Source organism: Setaria italica, chromosome VII, assembly GCF_000263155.2.
Source record: "Setaria italica strain Yugu1 chromosome VII, Setaria_italica_v2.0, whole genome shotgun sequence".
NCBI lineage: Eukaryota > Viridiplantae > Streptophyta > Magnoliopsida > Poales > Poaceae > Setaria > Setaria italica.
This window is the reverse complement of record NC_028456.1, coordinates 23,093,998-23,104,947: the sequence shown is the minus strand read 5'-3', so window position 1 is coordinate 23,104,947 and position 10,950 is coordinate 23,093,998. Positions and strand designations below refer to the sequence as shown.

The 10,950-nt window shown below is 55.3% G+C and overlaps 2 protein-coding genes across 2 annotated transcripts; one reads left to right on the top strand and one right to left on the bottom strand.

Annotated features, from left to right (window-relative positions):
- The first annotated feature begins 136 nt into the window (after nt 1-136).
- On the top strand, nt 137-1,660 carry LOC101783314 (probable long-chain-alcohol O-fatty-acyltransferase 5). Its single transcript, XM_012847554.2, has one exon. The coding sequence runs from the start codon at nt 448-450 to the stop codon at nt 1,480-1,482; it is 1,035 nt and encodes a 344-aa protein (XP_012703008.1). The 5' UTR covers nt 137-447; the 3' UTR covers nt 1,483-1,660.
- Nucleotides 1,661-5,692: 4,032 nt separating this feature from the next.
- Nucleotides 5,693-10,238, bottom strand: LOC101782907 (putative multidrug resistance protein). Its single transcript, XM_012847461.3, has 8 exons — nt 10,020-10,238; nt 9,873-9,927; nt 9,570-9,760; nt 9,020-9,477; nt 8,405-8,945; nt 7,623-8,335; nt 6,307-7,545; nt 5,693-6,221 (listed from the first exon to the last, which is right to left on the bottom strand). Exons 1-8 carry the CDS (start codon nt 10,236-10,238, stop codon nt 5,834-5,836), a joined length of 3,804 nt encoding a protein of 1,267 aa, XP_012702915.2. The 3' UTR covers nt 5,693-5,833.
- Between the last annotated feature and the right edge of the window lie 712 nt (nt 10,239-10,950).

Sequence of the window (10,950 nt, the reverse complement as noted above, 5' to 3'; positions counted from 1 at the left end):
TTATATTTATGATCGGTCAAAGTAGCTCTGAATCACCAACTCTATGTTGATTTCTAATTTTACGAGTCAATTTGCGTATTGGGAATCAAATAAAGAAGCATGGCTGGTGGCTCAAGGTGGGGTTCCAAAATTGACACCGGACTCCGACAGGTTGAAATATAAAATGGCCCATCCTGGCATCTTCCTGCAGGATCAAGTTCTTGATGGACGGTTGATTGGTTGAAGATTAGTGCTACCACGAGCTGGTGATTAGGGACCATTTCGAATGGCGCTGGCGCAGCCGCACGGCGCGGCACAAACCACAGATCTAGTCTTCTATAGATTCCCCCACAGATCTCGAGCGCGCGCACCAGGTCCTGGATCGACCCCGGGACCCGCGCGGCTCCTACACGGCAGCCCACCGGTCGCCACACTTGCTCGCAGCAGTTGACCGTGATCCCGACGAAGATGGCCGCCGGCGGCGACCTGGGCAGCCTCGCCGCCGTCGTGGCCGCGGTGACCGCGTGCATGTGCTACGCCCGCTACGCCGCGCGCCGTTTCCGCCCGGGCCTGCCCCGCCTCGCCGCGCTCCTCCCCGTGCTCGCCGTGCTCCCTTTCCCCCCGCTCGCCTTCCGCGCGCTCCACCTCCGCGCCATCTCCGCCTTCTTCCTCGCCTGGGTCGCGGAGTTCAGGCTCCTGCTCCTCGCATCCGGCCAGGGCCCGCTCCACCCGTCGCTCCCGCTGCCCGCCTTCGTCGCCATCGCCACGTTCCCCGTCACGCTGCGGGATCCCAAGAAGTCCGCCGCCGCGAGGCCGGGCCTCGGGCTCGTCGAGTCTGCCGCCATGGTGGCGCTGCTCACGGCCGTCGTGTCGCTGTACCGGTACGAGGAGCGGATCAACGGGTACGTCCTGCTCGCGCTCTACTCGGTGCACATGTATCTCGCGCTGGAGCTCGTCCTGGCGGCGTCCGCGGCGGCGGCGCGCGCGCTGCTGGGACTCGACCTGGAGCCGCAGTTCGACCGGCCCTACCTCTCGTCCTCGCTACGGGACTTCTGGGGCCGGCGGTGGAACCTCTCCGTGTCCGCGCTGCTCCGGCAGGTCGTGTTCCGCCCCGTGCGCGCGCGCCTCGGCGCCGCCGCCGCGGGGGTGCTCGCGGCGTTCGCCGTGTCCGGGCTGATGCACGAGGCCATGTTCTCGTACATCACGCTGCGGCCGCCCACGGGGGAGGCGACCGTGTTCTTCGCGCTGCACGGGGCGGGCGTGGTGGCGGAGTGGTGGTGGGCGGCGCACGAGCGGTGGCTGCGCCCGCCGCGCGCGCTGGCGACGCCGCTGACGCTGGCGTTCGTGGCCGTGACAGGGTTCTGGCTCTTCTTCCCGCCGATCACCAGGCCCGGAGCCGACAAGCAGGTGATCGCCGAGTCCGAGGCGATGGTCGCGTTCGTGAGGGACGCCGCGGGATGGGCGGTCGACTCCGCCCGGTCAATCTTGTCCGGCCGCTCGTAGATTGTGGGTGGCCGGGCGCCGTGCTAGCGCTTGTTGTGGTTCTTGAACGTTCGCGAGAATCGGCTGTCAATTTTGAGTGCTGATTATTGGTACGGGTGCCATTTGTGCATTATATGATGTAAAACTCCTATTACTATTACTACACATCGATATCTTAAGAACATTTACACACAGTGAATTGCTCGGTCTATCATGGTTCCACACTGGTGGACAGTTCGGACGATTGATCTAGTACTTGGCTTGCCTAGCGCCGAGAGCCTGGTGACCGCGCCGCCGATGCTGGCGTTCCTGGTGGGCCCGGGGTTCTGGGCCAAAGACGAGACTCGACGCCGGCAAGCAGATCATCACGGAGTGCCATGCCATGGCAGCGTCTGTGCGGGACGCCGCGTCTAGCGATCAGCCGACGCACCATGTGGTTCTTCCAGGTAACGAAGTCCGCGACATACAATGGATAAGAGAATCCTTGCTGTTGGCAATCTGGAGTCTTGATCGGATGTGTGCAGGAACATTTGCATGCTCAACTACCTCTTTATACGGCTTCCAATTAGATTCGGATGCTAAGTTCGTAAGAACATAATGAGGTCTAGCTTTCCCACAATCAAAACGGCCTCTTAATATCATCTCATCCACTCCGCATCCATACTTTCTCATTGCACGGTCACTAAATCTTTAAAACTTGGACGAGCATCGTACAATTCCACTACCTCATTCATATTCTCAACCTCCCCATTCTCTTTCACAGTCCCACCATGAAACGTACGAGCTAAACGATCCATCTACAAAATACAAAATATAGCTCATTTATGAAGAACAATAACAATAAACTACATTAATTAGACATTTTAGACAAATAAACCTACACATGTCATGTACAGTACACCAATGCATCAACAATATTTTTTTAGTTAGTAATTTTTTATCCATATTTTTTCAATTTAAATCGTAGATATGTGCTTGAATGTATTTAATTGACCCTAAGTTTGAGCTACATTTTTAATGTGGAAATCTATATTATCATCATTCCTCTGTATATTTATAAATGGTGACACACATTATGAGTATATACCTTACTTATTATTTTCTATACCAACAATGTAAGAAATAGATAATTTAGAATTATATATAAAGGGACCGTGACACCCTAAGAGAGAGGGGATTGAGTGTTCTAGAAAACCAAGGCTCCAAGAAACGTATAAAAACCTATTTCAATTCTATCTAGATGTATACTAGGTTTTTCTATGTGTTGTTATCTCTACCGCAAAAGAGTTTTTGCACCCTATATTCCAATCCTATAAACTACACATGGCAATTCTAGGAAAGGTAAATGCGGAAGGTAAAGTGCAATATGAATCATGAAACATAAATGAGGTAAAAAAAAAAGGCAAACTCCTGGCATGGCGACATGATGATTTTTACCGAGGCATCGGAAAGCAAAGCTTTCCACTAGTCCTCGTTGTTAGAGCCCCTCTCAAAGGGAATGCCCCGCGCAAGGGCATAAGCTCCCCGATCAAATAACTTCGTAGGATAGCCGACGGGACCTTCCCCACACGCAAGTGGGTCCCCTCCTAGCCTCTCTTGGATGCTCCTGGCTATCACTTGGTAGAGCTTCGGCAAAACGTTAAGAACCTCTCCTCCCTTTCACATGCACCAGTGGCCACTCCACAAATGCGGTTGGAGGTCTCGCAAAATTTGCAAGCCACGGATTTACAACTCTTGGTGCGCGCAAACACCAATAACAAGAAGGTGTGCAAACCTCGCCTAACTCTAGGCTAAATTCTAAAGCAATACGGTAATAGACCTAACTAGCACTAATTAAGACCTAAGCCTTATGCTAATTACCTTAATATTCTCTTTAGCACTTTGGTGGATAGAGTGCTTGTGCATATGTGAGAACCAAGCCTATAGCTTCTCCAAGCTCTAACACCTATAAAATGATCAGGCAATGGGGTATTTATAGGCTCAATCCCAAAAATTAGCCGTTGCTCCAATAGTCACGAAATCACCGATAGTCACGGAATCACCGACTGATTCGGTGCTCCCAGCTTTGCACCACCGAATGGGTCAGTGGTCTGCTTTTAGGTAGTCCTTGAGCCATTGTCGCTCAGGCCCCACATGTATCACCGATTGATTTGGTGACATGTGAAGGGCATCACCGAATGCGTCAGTGACCCCTGAGCTGCAGTCTTCACATGCCTTCGTTCACCAACCGATTCGCTGCTCTGGTCACTATGCCCATCGTATAAATTGGTGAGGCCACAAATAAACTTCAAAACCTCCAAAGCCGATCGCGAGTCGAACCAATCCTCACCGACTGATTTGGTGAAGCTCACTATTCACACCGAATAGGTCGGTGTACACTGTGCAGGTCCTTAGTCCTGTTGTTGTTCCTCTTGTCATCAACTAGTTCGGTGCCTTTGCCAATAGTCACAGTATGAATTGGCGGAATGTTTTGGTGCACATTTCCAGCAGGATTTTCTTCAAGTCTTCACGTGTCTTTATCCCAGTTTTATTACCATCATTTGTTCCATCTCTGAATTTTTACTATCATTTAGATGGCATAGAATTTTTCCAAGTGTTTTCGTTTTGTTTCATTTCGATGGTTTTATAATTCATTCTTGGGACCTATAAAACACCTACAAAGGTACATCTTACAGACACATTAGTTACAATAACCATGTTATCATTAATCATCAAAATCATTGTGGCCTAGGTCCACTTTCCTTACAATATATTTCCTTACAATATATTGGTGTACCCTCGGGTATATTTTTAATAAAAGTATTTTGGATTTATTTAGAATTACCTCATGTTATTTTTAATAATGGTATGCGTGGTGGGTAATTAGATGCAAATCTAAGTGGTTAGATTAAATTATTTTTATAATACTTTGTGGTTGGCAATTTAGATGCAAATTTAGGAGGTTATTTAAACTATTAATTTGTAATTTCATCATATCGCTAAAATTGCTAAGACAGTCACGTGAGGTCCAAATTTTACTAATCACTGTGTAATTTTCTATTCTGATGAATCAAGCAACGCCCACGTGGACCAACATTCTATAGATGCAATGCAGACAAATTAACACAAATCCAGAAGATTAGAACATTGAGTGACATGCCAGGTAGGAGTTTTAAAGTTTTAAATTAATAGTTTGGGGATCTAAATGGCATCCTTGGATCACTTCAAAAACCGCTTGGCCACTTTACTCGACAATGAAACCTTTCTAACCGCTACAAATCAAACATCCTACGCAGTTTAATAAGTCCATTTATCTTCTCCTGATAATACGTGTCCAAAACTCTGTCCACATGCACCACATGAACAAACCAGATTAAGCTCTTTTTCCTTAAAAAAAACAAACTCAAAGCTCTCGGCTGTTCCAGGTTTTCGGCCCGTGATCTGCTGGAACCAGTTCCTGTGAGAGAGCTCGGGAGAGGTGAGTTGGTTTCAGCTTCAGCTTAACTGTAAGAGCGGGCTGGCGCAGCTGAGCTTCTCTGTCATAACAAAGAAGCCACCGGGCTGACAGTGAGCTGGGTGCCGGTGGTTTTCAGTTCAGTGTATCATTTTAACTCAAGGCAGCTAACGTCTCCCTCGCCGGCTCCCGCTCTCTCACTCAGCCGTTTCAATGAGTGGTCCGGGTGATTTCTGAGCTGAGGCTGGTCAAGGAAGGAGAGAGGCGGCCGGGGCCAATGGATCACGGGGAGTCGTCGCTTGCGCATGCGCATGAACTGCGGCACAGGAACCGTCCCGCGCAGGACGCTAGCGCTACCGAGGCCCTGGTGGCAGAGGCGAAGAAGATGAAGCAGTCGGATCCAGCTGCAATGACGCCGGAGGCGGAGGAGGGCGCCGCCGGGCACTGGAAGCGTCGCCTGCTGGCTCGCGTGTTGGTTTTTGTTGGTCTTTGCGGTGGTGGTGGTGGAGTTCAGCTGGCAATATTCAGAGATCGAAATTATTCAGCAGCACGCCAGCGAGAAGGTCGCCGAACTTGTAACCCTGCTGCATTACGCCATGCTCGCACTCTTGGCGCACGTGGGACTACGCCGCCGCTCGTAGATTAATTTCTTACAATCTAAAGAAAGGAGAGGGAGTGGATTATTGGGTTGTACTAACAATCTAGCATGTGGATTGTTATGATGTAAAATTTGTTTGCTTCAGCGCGCAAATTGTATGTACACAAACACAAGCTGAAACAACTAGCGTATGGAATAGATCGTGAACATTTCATACTTTTTTTTACAAACTGTCTGTCAATAAGCACGCGGAAAACACACATAATTTGCATTTTAAGTGTAGGTGTTACTGAAAAAAAATGCATAGTAATGTTCAAGTTATGACTCCCTTCGCTAACTTGTTATGTAGGACTAAGACCGGGTGACGTTCCGTGTTGCAGCTTGATCAGGTGGTAGTACAACCCACCACGCCCCGCGGCGACGAGCTCCCCGTGCCGCCCTCTCTCCACCACCTTCCCGTTCCTCACCACCGCGATCACGTCGGACTTCTGCACCGTGGAGAGGCGGTGCGCCACGACCACGCACGTCCTCCTCCCCTGCAGCATCCGGTCGATGGCGTCCTGAACCAGCCTCTCCGACACGGTGTCCAGCGCGCTCGTCGCCTCGTCCAGCAGTAGTATCCTCGCGTTCTTCAGGATCGCACGCGCCAGCGCGAGCCGCTGCCTCTGCCCGCCCGAGAGCTGCGCCCCTCGCTCCCCGACGCGCGCATCGTAGCCACCCTCCATTCCGCTGTTGCACAACAGAATCAAAAAGGTTTTAGTTGAAAGAACGAAAAGGTGCTGCCGTGCAGGGCGCAAACCAGCAGAATTTGTACCTGATGAACTCGTGGGCGTTGGCAAGCATGGCGGCGTTGGTCACCTCGTCCTCGGTGGCGTGCTCTTCGCCGTACATGATGTTGTCGCGAATCGTGCCGGAGAATAGCGTCGGCTCCTGGCTGACGAGCGCGATGTGCGACCGCAGGCGCGCCAGGCTGTAGCTCCTGATGTCCCGGCCGTCGATCAAAACCGAGCCTTTCTCCACGTCGTAGAAGCGTTCGATCAGGCTGATCACCGTGGACTTGCCGGACCCGCTCGGTCCGACGAGCGCCACCGTCTTCCCCGCGCCTATCTCAAGGCTGAAACCATCGAGCACGGTCACCTCTGGCCGCGTCGGGTAGCTGAACTGCACGTTCCTGAACTCGATGGCGCCTTTGATCTCCTGCTCGTGTTTTGTATTCTTCTTTGGTTCCTTGACTTCATCGCCATCGTCGTCATCCTTGATCATTGGTTCACGGTCCAACGTGTCGAGGACAGACCGCACGGCGTCGCCGCCCTTTGCTAGGTCGGAAGTCAAGCTCCCGGCGTCGGCAATCACCCTGCCCATGGTCATGAGCATGAAGAACACCTGGAACAGGTGCGTGGGCGTGATGAGCCCCCTGGCCATGAGCCTGCCCCCGTACCACAGCGCAAGCGCCATGCTGCCCGTGTTGCTGAACTGGCATAGGGATAGGCAGAAGCCGGAGATCCAAGACTGCACCCTGTTATCCTTCCTGGGCCTCTCCTGTGAAGTCTCATACAGGCGGAGCATCCTCCGCTGCGACGAGAACGCGGTGATCGTCCGGTGGTTCACCACGGCCTCACCGGCGAGCTGGCTTCCTTGTACCTGTGCCTTCTTGGCCTTCTTGGACATGGTAGTCATGAGCACCTTCTTGAAGTAGAAGCTCGCGATGACCAACGGCTGCATGGCCATCATGACAAGGGCGAGCCGCCACGACACGGCGAGCGCTAGAGAGAAGCCCAGCGTTGCGTTGGCGGCCGCCTGCACCAGGAGGCACATGCGGTCGCCGACGAGGGAGCGGACCTTTGTTGCCTGCGTTGCCAAACGCGCACTGACCGCCGCGCTCGAGTTCTCGTCCTCGTCGAACCACCCAACCTCGAAGGACAGGATCTTGGCGAGCATCTGTCCCCGGACGCGCTCTGTCAGGCGCTCACCCATCACAGCGAAGTTGTAGTGCTGCACGATGTTCGCCGTGATGCAAACGATGGCAATGCCAAAGAAGACGAGGGAGTACAGCCTGTACAGATTTAAGACAAACGTCACTGGCAATTCCATTTCCATCACACGAGCACTGCTGAACACATTGTAATGTACCTGGTCTTTGACCGGATGAGGTCATTGTCACCGAGGAAATACACCTCTGGCAACGAGCCGAGGCTGTACGAGTACAGCGGCAGCACAGCACCGAATACGATTGCGCCGGCGCACCCGAGAAGAGCCTGTTTCCACTCCGGCTGATTCATCTTGAGCAGGCGGAGCTGGGAGGGCTTGTGGCCGCGCGCCACCGTGTCGTGGACGACGAGGTCGTCGTCTTCCATGTCCACGGAGCGTTCGACCGACCGGAACGACGGCACCGGGCTTGGATGGAAGTCGCTGGGCACTGACATGATCTCGACGCTTCGGAACGACACCCGGCTGCTCTCCAACTCCACTTCCACCACGCGCTGGCGCTCCTCCCTCGCCACGGACGCCTTCTGCAGGCGCGCCATCCGGGCGTAGACGCCGCCGCCCTCGCCGGCGTCCGCGCCGACGAGCTCGTCGTGCGTGCCGCACTCCACCACGCGGCCCGCGTCGAGCACGGCGATCATGTCGGCCTTGCGGATCGTGGACAGGCGGTGCGCCACGACGACGGTCGTCCGGCCTACGGACGCCCGGTCCAGCGCGTCCTGCACCGCGCGCTCCGACTCCGAGTCCAGCGCGCTGGTCGCCTCGTCCAGGAGCAGGATCCTGGGGTCCCGGATGAGCGCGCGGGCGATGGCGATGCGCTGCTTCTGCCCTCCCGACAGCTGCGTCCCGAATTGCCCGACCTGCGCCAGAACATGATCTTACTAGTTGTCCATTTTGTGGCCGGAATTTGATTTGAAGATGCTACTTACATTTGTTTCGTATCCATGGGGTAATTTGGTGATGAAGTCGTGTGCATTGGCCATCTTCGCCGCCACAACGACTTGCTTCAGCGACGCCGCCTCGTTGCCGAACAGTATGTTCTCCCTTATGGACGTGGCGAACAGCACGGGCTCCTGGCTCACCAGGCCGATCTGGCTCCGGAGCCACTCCGCGTTGAGCGCGCCAATGTCATGGCCGTCCAGCAGTATCTCGCCAGAATCGGGGCTGTAAAACCTCTGCAGCAAGGAGATCACGGTGGACTTGCCGGACCCGCTCCCGCCGACGAGGCCGACGGTGGCGCCCTCGGAGATGGTCAGGTTCACGCCGTCGAGCACCCGCGTGTCCGGCCTCGACGGGTACGAGAAGCGCACGTCCCTGAACACGATCCGGCCCCTGATGTCCTCCCTGGTGGCACCCTTCTTGCCCTCCTCTCCGAGAGGCTCGAACTTGTCGATCATCTCGCGCATCCGCGCCGCCGCCGTCGCCGCGTCGACGAAGTACCGCAGGTTTGGTAGCGCCATCATGATGGACCTGAAAGTTCAAAGCAATTGCGCGTTAGCTCTGAAATCTTTTAGCTTACGATGAGCTGTGGCGTGCTTAGTTACATTCCGGCCAGGACGATGCAGATGGAAGCGACGAAGACGTGGCCGCCCTGCGCGTGGAAGCGGATGACGAGGACGCTGCCGATCCACGACATGAAGGACCAGACGGCGTAGATGACGCCCATGCTCCCGATGACGGCGCCCTTGATGAGCCCCTGCCTGACGCCGAGCGCCGTGCTCCGCGCCAGCGCGCTCCGGAACCGCTCCAGCGTCCGCCGCTCCCCACGGTACGACGCCACGGTGCGTATGGACGACACCGCCTGCTCGGCGACGCCGCCGGCCTCCTCGTACGCCGCGCGGGCCTCCCCGGCCGCGGCGGCCAGGCGCTTGCCCAGAACCACGCTGGGCACGATGAAGAGGAGCGTGAACGGGAGGCCCGCCAGCGCCAGCCGCCACGCGAAGACGAAGGCGACGGCCAGCGCGCCGAAGAAAAGCGTCATGTTCGCCAGAACGTTCGGCAGCTGGAACATCGAAATGTGATTCTCAGTACCGACGGCACGGAGATCGAGTCTGCGTTGAATGCATGTTGAATAAGGAGCGAGTGAGCGACGACCTTCTCGGCGAGGAAGTCCTGGATGGTGTCGGCGTCGTCGGAGATGGTGGAGATGACCCGGAACGTGGTGGCGTGCGAGGACGGCGCTGACGCGTCGAAGAACTCCACCGGCTGCCGCAGGACGGCCTCCAGGTACAGCCGCCGCATCCTCGACGCCTGCCGCTCCGCCGTCTGCGTCCAGCACAGCCCCTCTATACGCACGCAGATCGAGCAACATTTTCACAACGTGAACGAACATGTGGAGAGACGAAGTGCTCCGCCACGTGATCAGAAACAGAAGACTGGTGTCCGGTTGGTGCTCACCTAGGAACGCGCAGGCGCCCACTGCAACCGCGACGTACAGCAACCGGAGCGCGAACTGCAAGTGCGCGCCAGATTGCGCTCATTTTCCTTCTGACACGGTCCATATACGTGACAGCGCACGCGTACATGGCAGAGTTTGTTACCTACCTTGTCGACGGCGCTGGAGCTGAATGCGCTGCCGGCTGTCCCGACGCCGCCGTAGCTGTTGACGATGTCGCCGAGGACGAGCATGGAGAGCGGCTGCATCATGCCGTCGCCGAAGCTGCCCAGCGCGCCGAGCGCCATGAGGCACCGGTCCCGCGCGTCGGCGTAGCGCACCAGCTCCAGGAACGACGCCTTCTCCCTGCTGCCCCCGGCGGTCGCCATCGGACCTGACGTTTTCCCGAGCAGCACAACCAAACAGCACACTGGCTGTCACCTTGCTCGAACTGAAACAGATCAGGAAGAGCTCGATGGGGCCTTGGGGGTTAAGAAATTGGAACAGAGACAGCTAGTGACCGACTGACTGCCACTGCCACTGCCACTGCAGGCCGTGTGTTGGTGTGCTCCACTCGGGCGGCTTGATCCGGGGAGCTTCTTGTCACGTAGTCCAGCGCTGCGCGGAGGTTCTGAAGTGAGGAATATGCTGCTGCCGAAGGAGACGTCGGACCAGTCTGATACTCTGATGACCAAGGTCTCGCGGCGCCCGCTTATTCCTGGGGCCTGGAGAGGACAGCTTGGGAGCGCGCTGGGCTTGTCCCGGGCGATACGGCCAAACCGAGCGCATGGGAGAATAGACGAGAAAATATGCGACCGTACTCGCGACCTCGTCAGAAAATTTGATGGCACACTTGCCTTGCTTATCGGAATGTTCGTGGGCCCTGATGGTGTTTTTTTTCTCAAGACGACTTCGGAGCCGGGACAGGCAGGTTCATTCCACAGGATCGGATGATTACACGCGAACGTCTAGCTGTTGGAGTAGTGTAATGTGGAGCCGGGACAGGCAGGTTCATTCCACAGGATCGGATGATTACACGCGAACGTCTAGCTGTTGGAGTAGTGTAATGTGCCGGCCTTGCTCGTCTTTTCCTCTTCGCAT